This window comes from Castor canadensis, chromosome 10 (genome assembly GCF_047511655.1).
Source record: "Castor canadensis chromosome 10, mCasCan1.hap1v2, whole genome shotgun sequence".
Taxonomy (NCBI): Eukaryota; Metazoa; Chordata; class Mammalia; order Rodentia; family Castoridae; genus Castor; species Castor canadensis.
This window is the reverse complement of record NC_133395.1, coordinates 111,146,563-111,163,316: the sequence shown is the minus strand read 5'-3', so window position 1 is coordinate 111,163,316 and position 16,754 is coordinate 111,146,563. Positions and strand designations below refer to the sequence as shown.

The 16,754-nt window shown below is 39.9% G+C and overlaps 1 protein-coding gene across 6 annotated transcripts; it reads right to left on the bottom strand.

The window, feature by feature from the left end:
• Positions 1–426: 426 nt before the first annotated feature.
• Positions 427–16,733, bottom strand: Mettl6 (methyltransferase 6, tRNA N3-cytidine). 6 transcript variants are annotated; one of them, XM_074043870.1, is made up of 6 exons: positions 16,523–16,733; positions 15,399–15,764; positions 14,245–14,364; positions 8,407–8,577; positions 2,763–2,904; positions 427–765 (listed from the first exon to the last, which is right to left on the bottom strand). In XM_074043870.1, the coding sequence occupies exons 2-6, from the start codon at positions 15,621–15,623 to the stop codon at positions 566–568; spliced, it is 858 nt and encodes a 285-aa protein (XP_073899971.1). In that variant the 5' UTR covers positions 15,624–15,764; positions 16,523–16,733; the 3' UTR covers positions 427–565. The 6 variants fall into 6 exon arrangements, with proteins under 6 accessions (XP_073899971.1, XP_020028676.1, XP_073899969.1 ...); XM_020173087.2 differs by having other exon boundaries at positions 14,230–14,364; positions 16,523–16,732; XM_074043868.1 differs by having other exon boundaries at positions 14,230–14,364; positions 16,573–16,726.
• Between the last annotated feature and the right edge of the window lie 21 nt (positions 16,734–16,754).

Sequence of the window (16,754 nt, the reverse complement as noted above, 5' to 3'; positions counted from 1 at the left end):
CCCAACAGGAAATTGGGCCAGTGCATTCTAATGTCCCTTCACAGATGAAGGAGGGGGACAAGGTTGGGGGTGATCTCCTCCCTCTCCAGGGTAGCTACTGAGGGCACCAAGAATTAGGCAGAGAGCCACAGTGCATTCTTGATCAGAAGCAGCAAACACTGTGTTTATGGAACACTGGTCTTGAAGAGGCATGTGCATAAACTAAAGGGGAGAAAAATGGGCAAATATGAGACACTGGAGAAAGAGAACAATCCTTCAGGCTAAAAATACATATGGGTGGTATTTTGGTCTATTAGGCCTCATTTTTCTACAGGTCACATGAATAATGACAAGGATCTATGTAAGTGCTACAGGGCTCTCATGCTTTCCTTTGTGGAATTTTACACTTGGCTAAACTATGTTATGCCATGAAAATTTTCTTTAACCTTCAGGCCTTGAAGTTTTATTTATTTTTCTATGGTATAACATACATGTTCCTTTTTAATGCAAAAATTACATATGTTCATTTTTAAAAACTCAAAATATAAAAATGTACAAATTACAAAGTGATTTGAAACTCTCCTCTTCAAGGGCAGGCACAGTTGCCATCTTGGGGTCCCAAACCCAGGGTTGCAGGGCTTGGGTCCTGTGGAGGCTTTCGAAATTTGCTCTGAAGGAAAACCCTTGGCACACACAGGCCTTCTTTTTTATTCACTGTCTCTCGAAACACATACTCATTCACCACTTCTTCATAACCCGTGTCCACAAAGAGCTGAGCCAGGAATTCTGTAAGACAACCAGGTCATCACTCAAAGTTTGGTAACATCACATCTACTTTACAGTAGTGAGGGGGAGAGGCCTGAGGATAGCTGGGTTATTTTGCTTTTTTGGTAATGAAAACTTCGATGCAAAAATTAAAGGTTTTAAATGTTTTTATTTCTTATACAACTTTTTTCTTCTGTTTTTCTCTCCCTTCCTCCCTCCCTCCTTCTCTCTTTCTTTTGAGACAGGGTTTCACTATGTAGCCTGGATTACCTCCAACTTGAAATTCTGCTTCAGCCTCCCCCAGCCTCTACCTTACCCCAGTGCTGGGATTACAGGCATGTGCCACCCCACCAAACTTTTTGGGCTTTTTGTTTGTTTGTTTAAACCTTCCTACTTCTCATTGTCATATACTCAAATAGAAACCTCCAAAGGAACAACTTAATCAGTAAAAATTGAAGGACAACCTAGAGTGTACCTATCTTGCCCTATAAATAAGTTACCAAATAAGGAAGTCTGAGCAAAACCCCAAACTGGCTATATATATATCCAAGCAAGGCCTGCATGTGCTCATTTTGTTTAAATCAAGCACATTTATAATAACAGGAAGGAGGAGACTGTGACCAGAGTGGAAAACAATTCACCTGATGGTGCTATGCCCTGAGGAAAATTTAATCTCTACAATACAGCACCACACATTAAATGAAGCAAACAGAACCAATGGCTCAGTAGCAAAAATACAGACTCTTCTCACTGCAAATAACGTGCTCTGAAGTACTCTGCAGACACTACTGGGCTTCTCCATTATTTACAACTGATTTAGTAAGAACTCACCAATTAGAAACATTAAAATGTTTTCCATTTTCACTTGACATTTATATCATTCATTTTTTTTTTGGCGGTATTGGGGTTTGAATTCAGGGCTTTGCTCTTGCTAGGCAGGTGCTCTATTGTTTTGAGAGAGCAGGGCTACAGCCACAGCCCTTTATGCTCTGGTTATTTTGGAGATACGGTCTTGCTTTTTGTCCTGCCTGGACTAGACCATGATCCTTTACTTTACGCTCCCTGTTGTAGTTGGGATGACAGGTGCACACCACCATGCCCAGCTTTTTCTATTGAGATGAGAGGTTTCACAAACTTTTTTCCCCTGGGGCTGACCTGGAACCTCGATATTCTCAATCCCAGCTTCCTGCATAGTTGGGATGACAGGTGTGCACCACTGCATTCAGCTGCTGACTGAGATGGGGTCTTGCAAACTTTTTGCCCAGGCTGGCCTCAAACAGTGATCCTCCCAATCTCAGGCTTCCAAGTAGCTAAAATTACAGGTGAAAGCCACAGGTACCTGGCTGATAATCACTCATTTTTACCTTCATTTTAGTATCTAAAAGAGTATTTCAAGAAATTAGAATGTTTATAAAAATAGAAATTAAGATGATAATTATGGCCAAGATTATTAGGCAGTCTTAAAACTAATGTTCAAAACCCCTACATAACTGAAATATTTGGTATTTTCTTATCCAAAGTGACGTTCAAATATCCCTTTGTGGCAAATTTGTATATCTGAAAACAAATTCAGTCACTTTTATTGAAAATGTTTCTTATCTCTGGGACCTGGAAAAGTAATCTCAAGGCACTGTACTTATTTACTTTATTTCTGACTGAACAAAATGAATTTCTGACAGCCCCCCTCTCTTCTAGCACAGTTCTCAGGGGCATCCATATGGCATGTCCAAGCCTGTTCACTAACCCAGGCTTACTCACTAGACACTATCACTAGAGGCCTATAAGCTCCTCACAGGCCAGGGCCAGATGTGTGTTACCACAGGTGTTGGGTATGGGGCATGCATCAGAGCTTGGTCTAGGTTCTTGTGCTGTATGCTAAGGATGGCTGCAAGACCACCACCCCCAAATCACCCCTGCAACAGCAATGCGATTGAATAAGCAGAAATGAAAGAAAGAAGGAAATAAATAAATAAATAAATCTCAATCATGGAGATTGAAAGAGATTCTATTCATCTTACCATCAGTAAAAAAATATGATCTGGTTCCATCTTGTCTAACATAAAAGTTTTCTCCAAGTTTATTGCCAGCTTTAAACCTAAGCATGGCATGATCGTACAGCCCATAGTCACGGAACAAGACACTGTGGCCTGGTTTTAAAACCTATGGAATAAAAGCAAGCTGCATGTAACTTGGGAAGCCCAGTCAACTAAAATACAACTTGATTAAATTAGGAATTAAAATAACCTAAGTTAGTGGTAATTATGAAAGTGGACAGACTGAAATATCCATAATACAAATGGTCTCTTTTAAAAAATAGTCATTCTGGCCTTTTCTGGCTCAGGCTGGTTTTCCTTATTCTCAGTCTCTGCTCTGGTCTTGCTGTACTACAAAAATAATGTATAGCCTGTGGTATGCTATGCTGATGACTGACATATGCCTAGCACTGGACAGCTTGCTAGACATTTCCCCACTGGATCCTTACCCAATTCTCAAAGGAAAAAGCGTGACTATTACCCTCCTGTGAGATGAGAAAAAATGACAATTAAAAAGCTTAAGCAATCTGCCTATGAGCACTCATTGGCTACTATGTCAGGATTCACATGTAGGCCGAAAGGTTTCACTCTGTGAAACACTTCTGTTAGCCTTGGGGTGTGGGGTAGGTAGGCGTCACTGTTCACACTATAGACAAGAGGGGCTTGGAGGGGAAGGGTCACTTTTCTTGTTCTCCCTACATGGTGCTGGACTTATTGACGAGGAGTGGACTGTCAGGCCAGAGTGCAATAGTGCAGGGAAGGAAATCAGTGTTGGGATCAGGTGGCAAATCCCCGGAAAGCCTTTCAGAGGTACACTGTAAAGAGTAGGTAACTCAAAATCAGAAAGCAAGACCAGCAGAGTTGGGTATACTGTGCATTAGAAAAGAAAAGGCCATATGCTTTTCAGAATGGGGGGTGGTACACGATGTGATACTTGCTTTTCATGTGAAATTTCTTCCAAGTTATGTCACACCACCAAGTAAGAGGAAACTTCAAAGGGGGAACAAATTTTATTAACTCTTTTTTTGACCTATCCTATCAACCAAATGATTTTTAAGGCATTTGTTTTAATATGGACATAGGCCACCTCTTGTAATAGATTTGTGCCTCCTTTGCAAAGTGTGTGTTGTGCTATCTATTTTTCTGAATGTAGTCTGGTGTATTTCCTTTTTCTGAATAGGAAAGACTGTGCACAATATTTCTAGTGTTAGCACATGTTCTCACTTAGTAAATTCCTGTCAATACTAGCATGGTTTCTAAAAGTCAGGAAGAAAAGAGCCTCTTTACATAAGAACATTCTTACCCTGGTCAGAAATGCTAAGTCTCAAATGGGAATAATTAGGAAGGAAAAATTCTGAAAAATTTAGTTCATATGTGACTTACTGTTTCAGAAGGCTGGAAAGGCTACATAAAACAGTGGAATGAACACGCACTAGGGAATGTGGAAGTGTTGATGCAAATCCCAGTTCTTCCATTAACTAGTTGAATAGCCTTGAGTAACTAATTTCATCTCTCTGAATGTTTTCCCATCTGTAAAATAATAATTATGATACTAACCCTCCTTTGCTCATGACACTATACAGTTAAACCAAGCATCTCCAACAATTCCAAGAAGTGGGGAGATTAGGTACTAGTGTACTCACTTTTTAATAGTGAGGCTCAGAGTAAAGTCAACTTACTTGCCTGAGGTCTTAAGGCAAGTCAGCAGCATGAAGACTAACATTCCAGTATTCTAATGATAAACTTGGGTCTATTTTCACTTTGCCATTCTTACTCCCCCCACCCCACCCCGCAGTGCTGGGGTTTGAACTCAGGGCCTCATGATTGCTAGGCAGGTACTCTACCACTTGAGCCACTCTGCTAGCCCATTATTTTGCCATTCTTTAAAAAGCAAAAAAGAGGGAATTCAACTTTAAGGTTGCCTTCCGATTAAAAAACTCTCTGGTGTTAACATCCTGGAATAATCAGATCTTATTACTGTGACTATTCAGCCTAGGCTTCAGAGCTGTCCACAGGGTGTCGCATCATCAGAGCTAGAACTGCTTCTCCCTCTAGTAATTTCCTAACAAAGCTCATGATTTCAAATTAATGAACCAGAGACTATGATGGCAGAAAGGGTAATCAGACTGCTGCTAAAAAATCATTCCAGCTCAGCTGATAAAAGATTTCTATTGGGGAATAAAGACAGAAGGATTGCTGAAATGGAATTTGCCATTAAAGAAAAGTGTGGCCTGAGACAACTCAAGTCAGTATTTCCTTTTTAATAAAATGTTTCATATTTTGCTGAAATATAGATAGTATATATGTTTTTATGATATGAACTTCAGGAACATTCAAAACTGATCTATGAGATCAGAGGTCAGAAAACAGTGGTTCCCTGGGGTGTGGCATCTACAGGCACAGGGAAGTATGCAGAGATGATAGAAGCATTCTCTAAACACAAAATAACATACATGTTGTAAATTATAAAGTAAATTTGCCACCCAGTTTAAGAACTAGACTATTACCAACAGCATTGTATCTGCCTGCCTTCTCCTATAACAGATATTTCCGAAAGGCCACAGGCCCAAAAGGTCTAAAGTAAGAGCTTAGAGGCTGTAAATTTAAAAAGAAAACCAGGTGCAGGCAACCAAAATTTGGACACTAATGAAAATCACAAATATTCTTACATCATGGCACAGTTCTTACATGTACTTCAATTTTTTAATATAAAATTTTAAATGTACAGTTCTGTAGCATTAATACATTCATCTTATTCTCATACTTTGTGATTTTTCTAATGTTTTCTAGACCATTATATTGTCTACAAATGAGTTTCTTTCTTATCCTTCCATCTTTCATTTAAATCCTGTCCTTTTGAGCTGACTTGTATCTCCTATATGGACTGAAAAGTATGGTCCTGTGCCATGTAATCAACTGCAATATGAAAGTATCTCATAAGATTTTAATGGAGTTAAAAAATCCCCATCATCAATGATATCACAGCTGTCATAACATCACAGCACAACACATGATGCTGCTTGCAGTGAGGCTGATGTAAACAAACTTACTGCATTATCAGCTGTACAAAAGGATAGCACGTACAATTATGTATAATACATAATATTTAATAGTGGTAACAAATGACTATGTTACTGGTTTATGCATTTACTGCATGTAAAGTCTGTTTCTCATTACTGTAACAAAATACCTGAGGCTGGATAACTTTATTTTTAAAAAGGCTTATTTAGTCCACAGTTCTAGACGTTCAAGGACATGGTACTGACACTAGCTCTGATGAAGGCTTTATGGCAGGAGCATATGTCTGAGGGGAAGATCACATCACATTGCAAGATGGGAAACCAGAGTCAAAGGAGGGGCCAGGCTGACTCCTTTTATAACAACCCTCTCGTGAGAATTAAGCAAAGGGTCCCACAAGAACTACATTAGTCCCCAGGGCATCCTCCAATGACCTAAGCCCCATCTCTTAAAAGTTCTACCATCTCTCATGATGCCACACTAGGGACCAAGCTTCCAACACATGAACCCATGAGGGAACACATTCAAACCATAGCATTATGCTGTATTTTAAAGCATTATTTTAGAGTATTCTCCTTCTATTTATTTAAAAAAATGTTTGCTGTAGAACAGTATGCTGTACTGTACCAGCAGCAGTCCCATATCTCGTGTTTAGTATGTCTCTTAAATACACATTTTTCTCTTGTGCTTGACTCAAGGAAAAATAGGCTGTTCTTTATGGTATAAATATATACCATAAATCCTAGGCGTGTTGTAGGCTAGCCCATGTAGATTTGCGTCTATGATGTTTGCACAAGACAGAATTGTGTTTTGTTAAGTGATGCATGACTATACTGACAGTGAACGCTCACATCCCCATGAAGTTCCATATCCTATTCCACCCCAATCTCCAACTCCTTCCTAATACCAGAAACTCTTTATTCATGAAACCTCTGGTACCCCTTCATGTTTTTGCTCACAGAAACCTGATTTCCCCTGAGGACAATGTTTTCCCTGCAACCTTTCAAGTCGGGCTATATTTTCTCCCATCACCCACTGGGCAAAGTGATGATGCTGATGTCCTCCTTGCTACTTTCTGTGCATTCTCCTTTCTCCCTTCTAAACTCACTAGCTCTGAATTTTTTCTTGACAGATTCTATCATCCACTGTCAACTACCATTTCCAGATTCATTTCCCATTTTCCTAAAAAACTTATCTTCTGGTTTATTGCCTTTTTTTTTTTTTTTTTTTTGAGATAAGGTCTCACCATGTAGTCTAGGCTGGCCTCATACTCTGAATCCTCCTGCCATAGCCTCACCTGCTAGGATTACAGCTGGGTGATTTGTAATCTGGACAATTTCAATATACATGTGTATTATCCTTCCAACTGTGCTGGCCTCTTAATGATTTGAGTTCCTCTCTTTGAAAGATCTTGTCTTTCACTCTATCTAAACCACTTACTCCCATGGTAAAGTCCTAATGCCTTGTCAACACTATGAAGTATAACCTTCCTGAAATCCCAACAACCTTGGAGGTGGAGATGGGAAGGATTGAGGATTGAGATCAGCCCAGGCAAAAAGTTAGCAAGACCCCATCTCAACTAATAAGCTGGAGATGGTGGCATGTACTTGTAATCTAAGGAGCATGCACTTATACCTAAGGAGGTATAGGTAGGAGCATCACAGTCCAAGACTGATCTAAGGCAAAAATTGCAAGACCCTATCCAAAAAATAACTAAGGCTTAAGAGATGTGCATGTGGCTCAAGTGGTAGAGTACCTGGCTCAGAGTTCAACCCTCTAGTATCATCAAAAAGAAAAAATAAGAGTGATGAATAAATGAATACTCAAGTATTTTAAGTTATAATAAAACGTTTAAGTTAAGAATGTACCATTTAAAATAATTTGTTCAGTTGATTTTTAAAATTTAACCAACACTGTAATTGGTTACATATATATATGAGAACTCCCTCTATAGTTGGAAGGGTTCTACACAGCACCCTCATTCATGATCTCACCTTCACCTCTGTGGGACATTCCCAATTTATAGATAAGGAAACTGAGGTTCAGAGATAAAAGGTGAGTTGGCTTGTTTTGAGTCACATGACTTACAGGAAGCTTTTCTTCCGAGTGCTTCAGCACTTCTGGTGGCCATAGCAGTTTGGATTCTCCCCATTCTGATAACAGTAATGATGGCGACACTTACCATAGCCCAGGCATTGTGCTAAGTACTGTATATTTCTCATTTAATCTTCCTCAAATCCTATCATCTCTACATTTTATAGGTAAAGAAACTGAGATTCAAAGAGGTGAAGGAACTTTGCTTAGTGAAGTCAAGTTTTGGATGTAGACACTCTGACTCCACACAATGATCTGAACCACCTCCTCTCACCATGACTCCTCAGACCCAGATAACTGCAAAATCATCCTCTTAGAGCTGGCGGAGCTCTAGGAGCAGGTCATGCACTGCACAAATCCAAAGTTACAGTAGGTATTTTATGCCACAAGAACCCCTTTCCACACAATGACTACACAGCCTGCCTACTGAGAACAGGGACACTCTGGCTCTAGTCAGTATATGAACCTCAGAGGGAAGGTGAGCAAGGAGGTCAAGATCAGGCTCCAAATCACTCACCTTGTAAATGTTTCGTAAAACAAGGTTCATCTTCTCAGGGTGAATAGCTGAGAGCACAAATATCAACAGGACAACATCCACAGACTCGGATGGCACATGATCCAAAAGATCATCTTTAGTGAGATCACACTGGAATACCTTGCATCTCTCTGGATTATATAAAGGATTTTGCTAGAGTAAAAAACAAAAAAGAATGTTAATGCAACATCCATGCTTATATATAAAGAAAATTACGACACTCAAAGGACATCCTATTTCCACTGTGTACTGCTACACAGAAATGAATGCTACTTGCTACTGGGTAAAAGTGAGAAATGAATCATTCACCTTCAAAGCATGTAGAAGTTAGTATTGCTATAAGGAGCAAGATACAACTTTAGCCAACCATTTTTAACTGAGGGGAGAATATAATATAGTCTATCACATATTCAAAACTGAGCATTTCACAAGCATGTTTTTCCAAGGGGATGATAATATAAAACTGGCCAATGTGCCCTTAATCCTCCTTTGACTCATTCCCTATAAACCCAAATCCCTTTCCAATCTACTTATTGGGATGCTCCCATTGTTCTTCTGGAGTATATTCTCCCTTGATGCAGTAACATAAACAAATTTAGCTTTTTTTTTTTAAATTAATTGTGTGCTTCTGGTACATTTTGGTTAGTGGACTTCCACACATGTGTATAAGAATATTATGAAGGAAAATATTAAACTATTCATTTATGTAAATAAGAACCTGAATAAATATACAGACTTATTGGATGGAAAATTCAACATTGACAAGATGTCAATTCAGCTCATAATTCCAGCTATAGATGCAATGCCATCTCAACTGAATCCTATAGATTTATCAAAACTTGACAAGGTAAATCGAATTTATCTAGAAATAAAAATCAACTTTTAAAATGAAGACTAAGAGTCAAGTGCTGGTGGCTTAAGCCTGTAACCCTAGCTACTTGAGAGGCTGAGATCGGAAGGATCATGGTTCAAAGCCAGCCCCGGCAAATAGTTTGTGAGACCCTCATTTCCAAAATAACAAGAGCAAAACTGACTGGATGTGTGGCTCAAGTGGTAAAGCTCTGAGTTCGAACCCTGGTCCCAAAAAGTAAAATTAAGAATAAGAAAATACACTACACACTATAAAATGTAGTAATAAAACAACGTGGTTTGAGAATGATGACAAATAGATCTCCAAGACAGAATAGAGTCCCAAAACAGACCTGTGTGCATATGTGAAAGCTTAGTATTTCATATGATGAGACAAAGGTGACAATTAGATAAAAGGCAGATAATAAAGGCAACAATTCATTGAATGTGTTATGACCTGGCAACTGGCTACCAGACACATTAAGACTTTCAGTTTCAGCTCAGAGATGAACAGAAGTGGAAAGACATAAACCCTATCCTTTCAATAAGAAAATAGCTAGAAACCAGTAAAATATGACTTTTTTGGCCAAGTGGAGTGGCTCATGCCTATAATCCCAGCTACTGTGGAGGTGGAGGTCATGGTTTGAAGCCAGCCTATGCACAAGAAGTTAACAAAATCCTATTCACAATAGCCAAGTTATGGAAACAACCAAGATGCCCCACTATTGACGAATGGGTCAAGAAAATGTGGTATTTATACACAATGGAATTTTACTCAGCCATGAAGAAGAATGAAATCTTATCATTTGCAAGTGAATGGATGGAACTGGAGAACATCATTCTGAGTGAGGTTAGCCAGACTCAGAAGACCAAAAATCGTTATGTTCTCTATCATATGCGGTCTTTAGATCTAGGGCAAAAACAGCAATGTTGTAGGACTTGGGTCACATGACAAGGAGAGAACATATATGAGAGGTATGGGGGTTAGACAGAAAACCCAAAACATGAAAGCATTTGATGTCCCCACTCCAGAGGAATTAATACAGAAACCTTAAAGTGACAGAGGTCAACAAGAGAAGGGGAACAGGAGCCAGTGTAAGGATCAGTTAGAGATGAATCAACCTGGGTTGTAACACATTTGTACATGGAAGCAATGCTAGGAATCTCTCTGTATAGCTGTCCTTATCTCAACTGGCAAAAATGCTATGTCTTTCTTATTATTGCTTATTTCTACTCTTCAACAGAACTGGAGAAAAGTACAGAACAAGTTCTGCCCAGAAGCGAGGGGTGGGGGACGGGACGGACGACCCAAACAAGGTATGCACATGTGAATAAATGAATAATAAAAAAAAGAAGTTAGCAAGATCCTATCTCAACAAACAAGCTGGGAGTGGTGGTATACACCTGCGACCCCAGCTATCTAGGAGGCATAGGTAGGAGGACTATGGTCCCAGATTGGCAAGAAAAATGTGAGACCCTACCTGAAAAATAACCTAAAGGAAAAAGGGCTTGGAGGACTGGCTCAAATGGTAGAGCACTGGCCCAGCAAGCACAAAACCCTGAATTCAAAGCCTAGTATCACAAAAACAAACATACATACACACACACAAACTTTTCTGAGGACCCATAAAAGAACAGGAATCACAGAACTCATCATTCCAAAATCTGTGTCTTCAGGGAGACACAAACTCAAATACTTGCTTACCCGAAGCAGAAGCCTCCAAACTGGAAAGATAAAAGTAGGAAACTGCTGGAGACCAAGAGTGAGCATTAGAGTGTGAAATCACAAGGCTGCCCCCAGCCCTCTGAAGGTGTTTTCACCAGGAGATGATGGTGCTCCTTCTAAGGCTCGTTTTTCTATCCTTTAAGGAACAAATAGCTGTATCTGCAGGGGAAGGTCACCTGAGGCCATACCCTCAAGGACACTGGTGGAATACCTCTGCAGATGGGAACAGAGCTATTTTGTCCAAACACAGGCAATCTACAGGGAGAATGGCTTCAATACTATAGGACATTGGTAGAAACATTGGCAGCTAGAAGAGAGATGGGCAAGAAAAGCTCTCTTCTTAGAAAAGTAGGAACACTTGTAAAGGCTGCTCTTGAGACATAGGCACACCTGCACAGCACAAAAATAGAGCAGAACATAACAGAATAAAACTATCTCCCACACCCACAACCAAGTCTCCAATAATAATAACCATTAATTACAATTAGGAAAACACAAAACGACAGACTATATTTGAGAAGATCATAAAGGGAAGGTCAAAACCAAGAGGAGTCACCAGAGGAATTTTAAGTCTTTCGTGCCCATAGCAACAACAAACCTCACAAATAACTGCAAATATAGCCCAACTCCTGACTAGATTATTACAAATCCTTATTACCTCACTACCCACTGACCTAATATGTCCAGCTTCAACAAAAGTACAAGGCATACCAAAAGGCAAGAAGAAACACAGTCTGAGACAGAAAGCAATCATCAGAGCCAGACTCAAGTGATGGAACTAAAAGTTGGGGCACTTAAAATTACTATGATTAAAATGTTAAAGGCTCTAATGGAAAAGAAAGACAACATGCAAGATCAGGTAGGTAATTTTACAGGTGAAAAGACTCAAATGTAAATGCCAAGAAACACGATATTAAAATGATAATGCTTCTGATGAGTTCTTCAGTAGGAAAGGATAAGCAAACTTGTAACAGGACAGTGGAACATATACAACTGAAGATGCAAAGAGAAAAAGGGGAAACACCCCCCAGACAACATTTAAGGTGTGGGCAATTGCAAATGATAGCAAAAGATACATGTAGGGCTGGAAGAGTCAAAAGGCAGAGCACCTGCCTTGCAAGTGTGAAGCCCTGAGTTCGAACTCCAGAACCTACATAACAAGACCCCATCTCTCTTTAAAAAAAAATTGACATTCTGTGAGGAAAGTGCTGCCATAAACAATGCTGAATAAATTGGAAGAAATGTTTGCGACTATATACCACAATATCTAGAATATATTCTAAAAATAAGAAAACGACAAACCAATAGAAAATGGGCAAACGTTATGAACAGATTATTCTTACTGTAATATAATGCCACATGGGTGGGGATTTTTGTCTCTTCTGCCTAGTGCTTACTCCCAGTGCTTAGAACATTAACTGGCAAATATTAAGTTCTCAGGAAACATGTAAAATAAAGGAACTCATAGCAGAAGAAAAAGTAATGTGTATTTTCATATCAGAAGTCTTCAATATCTCTGATAATGAGAAAACAAAGTAAAATATGGAGACTTTTTTTGCTCAAAGATAGGCAAAAATAAATACTGGTATCAAATGTTGAGGGAATAGAGGAAAAAGGTACCTTTATATTATTGGTGAAATTATAAATTGGTAAGATCTTTTTGGAATTTAACTTGGCATTACCTATTAAAATTTCAACATGCATACTCTCCTTCCAAGGAATTCTATTTCTTCTATTATTCATCTTAAGAAATGTATACACACATTTTGTGAAGCACATGTATGATGCTGGCTAGATTAACCCTATTTGTGGGAGCAAAAAAAAAATGGCAACAGGATAACGGTTAAAGTGTAACATATCCATTCTAGGGATTATAATAGGTAAATATAATGAGATAATCTCCATGCACTGACATGAACTCTGTAAATATAATGTAGTATGAAGAAATTAACTTATACTAGATGTGATACCACTACTTTTTTTGGTGGGACTGGAGTTTGAACTCAGGGCCTTGTACTCGCAAAGCAGGTGCTCTACAACTTGAGCCACACCTCCAGCCCCAATGACTACTATTTTTTTATTTTATTCATTTATTTGTGGTATTGGAGTCTGAACTCAGGGCCTACACATTAAGCCACTCCACCAGTCCTTTTTTTTTTTTTTTTTTTTTGTGAAGGGTTTTTTTCAAGATAGTCTCTTGAACTATTTGCCCAGATTGGCTTCAAACCTCGATCTTCCTGATCTCTGCCTCCTGAGTAGCTAGGCTTACAGGTGTGAGCCACCACTGCCAGCCCAGCTGACTATTGTTATTTTTAAAACGTTCTAATGTGTGCTAAAACTGTAAGATATTGATGAATAACTACATATTTGCATCATGCTGAAATGTCTCCCACATATTGTCAATGGCAAAGGCAAATATTTTTACAATGGGGGAATTAGGCAGTTACTACCTTAAGCTAGCGATTAAAACTATTACCACTTACAGTTGGATCACAAGACATTATTTCCTCCTGACAGCATGTAAAATTCAAGATACAGTATCACCTATCAAAATATTTTTAAATATTTCATCTGATTTAAGTCTAAACTTTAGTTTACAGGAAATGCAGGGGCTTGAGGAACATATTAAGCAACAATGCAAAGAAACAGATGGAATGTGGAACCTTATTACAGAAAATTGGCTTGAGCTCTCCAAAAACTCAGTGTCAATGGAGAAAAAGGATAAGGGGTAGGGTATTTTAAGCTAAGATTTAAATGATGTAATGGAAATGTAAGAAGCAGTCCTTGGTTGGACTGAAAAATGGCTATAAAAGACATATGGAACTATTCTGAGAAATTTAAATATGGAATGGTTATCATCAACGTTAGGAGATTACAGTTATTTTTGTGAGCTAATTGTGGTTGTGTAGAAAAAAGGCTTACTTGGGGGGAGACGTATACAGACATACTTAGAAGTAAGTCTCAATGTTTGTAATTTAAAATAGTTCAACAAAGAAAAAGTCTATAAAGCAAAAGTTATTAAGTAAGTATGCAGGTGTTAAGGTATTTTTTTCCCTATTTTTTTGAATCAAGTGGTTTCTGTACATACTGAATATGTATGTAAAAGGGAAATTACCTTCACAGTGACATAGCCAGTTAGCTCCACGGAGAAAAATGGAATTAGGCAAATGGGTATAGTGCACAGGTCAAGCAAATCTAAGAAAATGTAGAGTATAAGATGGTGCACCAACCTTAACATACTCAACTGCTCTTGGAGAAAAGTCACAGGCATAGGCAAAGATGTTCAAATCTTCTTCCAAAAGTGGGAATAAACAGTTCCCAACCCCGCAGCCAGCTTCAAGCATAGTCAACTTTTGACCTTCATACTGGAGAAAGAGAACTCAAAAGTCACAGTACACTGTATTTGCATAATGAAGAAACAAATCGAAAGGCCCAGAATGTGAGAGTCAAAATGTCTGACCCCAATGGAGCAGAAAATAAATGAGAACTATTAAGCAAAAGCTAACAGTGGTACCTCATTTATCATCATCCAAAACTGGGTGTCTGGTTGGAGGGAAAACCCACACCAAACTGAATGGCTAACTGAACAGGCTCTGGGGCTAATTTCTTGGTATTCAAATCCCAACTCCTCCTCAGTCCCTATATTTTATCTCTGGGCAAGTCACTTAAACAGTTCTGTGCCTCTCTGTCACCTAAAACAGAGATAAAACTAATATAACTCATAAAGTTTATTACAAAGCTGAAATAAGAGAATGTATAAGGACCATGGCAGGGAACAATGTCTCATAATCTCTGCTACTCCAGAGGTGGAAATCAGGAGAATCAAGGTTCAAAGCCAGCACAGGCCAAAAGTTAGCGAGTTCCCCCATCTCAAGCTGGGTGTGGTCGCACAAACCAGGTGGGAGGCGTAGGAAGCAGGATCACACTCTGAGGCTGCCTGGGGTATAAACTTGAGACCTATCCCTATCCAAAATATAAGTAAAGCACAAAAGGGCTGGGGATGGCTCAAGTGGTAAAGCACCTAGCAAAGGCCCAGAGTTCCAATTCCAGTACCTCCCCCACAAAAAAGGGGGCCAGGTAAACAGTGTTCATTAACATTAACTACTTTATTATCCTGAATGTGTCACTCAGATTGAATGTCACTGCTCACTCAGTTTGAGTAATGTTTACAACTTATTTCAAATAAGCATTACATAAACAGAAAACCACTGACGGTCTCTCTCCTATATATAAAACCAGAAATTGCTAAAGACCCAATTACTTGAAACCAAACTCTGTTTCTCTCCTGTACAAAACATTTTGACAGGCTTCATAAACTTTCTATTTCACACTCCCCATAGGAATGTTTCATCTACATATCTCAAAGAACAGCTCAGGATAGGGAGAAATACCAACTTACCTCCCTACATGACCGCAGCTCCTCAAACTCCCTAGTGGTCCAGTGTCTATCTTTGAAAAAGTTGGTACTATTTCTTTTATAAAAAAGGTCCCAATTCTTCTGAGCCTCTTTTTCCAATTTTTGCTGTTTAAAGTCAGACACCAAAACTTGGTCTTTTTTCAGCTTCTCCTTTTCTTCAGAGCTAAGAACTCTTGTCTGCAGTCTTTTCCTTTGCAAAGAAGCCATGTCATTAGTTGATGGTAACACATTCAACACTGAAGGTCCCCCATCCTTGAATAATTTCGGGAATCCACGCTGACACTGCAGACACAGGGTTTTCTCTGATGCGTTTCTTCAGGCTGTTTTTATGCCTCCGCAGCATAAGTGCTTTATAGGAAACAATGAGATTTTGGTTAGTGGTTCTAGAACTCTTCTTTAGAACGTGAAGTTTGTGGCTCTAGAATAGTTCGAGACGCTGGGTTAACAGTTCTAGAACAGTTCTTGGAGACGCTGGGTTCAGTTCACCAAACATTTAGGAGATGCTGACTCTACACAAAACTCTGCCTGCTATGGGAGCAGAGGTCACAAAGACCAAGACACAGTCCCCACCCGCAACCAGCTTACACTCAGGGGCCAGGACCGTCTCCTGCACCGAACTCAAGTTCAAACCAGAATGGGACAACGAGTACAAGAAATGCGTTTTAGAAAAAAGAACACTCCCACGAACTGACTGAAAAACCCTGATACGAAAATACTCATCAACCTTCGGTACCCGTGCACAGGGTGACTTAAAAATAACCGCAACAGCTGCAGGAACTGAGAGTCAGATAGACACAAGTGGGGTCTTCGTTCCTCGGAGGTGGGAGCTCCGTTTTCTTCAGGAATAGATGGAACTGAGCCTGGGAGAGTGACCTCACTTTCTGACCCCATTCACAAGAGGCTTCGCACGGGCCCGAAGGAAGAGTCGCATTCCACGGACTGAGGCCCCCCACACTGCCATCACGGAGCGAAGTAGGGAAAGGGACCCAGTGGCACGTGGCTAAGGTCCCAAGAAGCCACCTCGTTCTCTCTCTCGGGACACTGGGGTTCCTAAGGCCTGCCGCGCGGGCCGCCCACACTAGCTGTCCGCCAGGCTCGGGGCTCACCGTCATCCGTTCCCAGGCCCAACCGCAGGGTTAGGGCAGGGCGCACGCACCCCTCAGCAAAGTCCCGGCCTTAGAAGTAGAATTTGGGAGCCGCGGTGGAGAACCTACGAGTCAGAACAAACACCGGGACTTGCAATTGGGATTTTCGCCGGCGGATTTCTCTTGTTATCGCACCGCCCTCGCTGTTTCCGCTGGGAACCCGGAAGTCCCTCCCCAATACCGGAAGTCCAGC

Excerpts from the sequence above, each read along its gene's own strand:
- Mettl6 (XM_020173087.2), bottom strand. The coding sequence starts at position 15,623 with ATGGCTTCTTTGCAAAGGAAAAGACTGCAGACAAGAGTTCTTAGCTCT. Across the intron at positions 8,578-14,229 it reads GAGCAGTTGAGTATGTTAAG|CAAAATCCTTTATATAATCC; the intron begins GTTGGTGCACCA and ends TTTTTACTCTAG. Across the intron at positions 2,905-8,406 it reads TTTTACGAAACATTTACAAG|GTTTTAAAACCAGGCCACAG; the intron begins GTGAGTGATTTG and ends TTTATTCCATAG.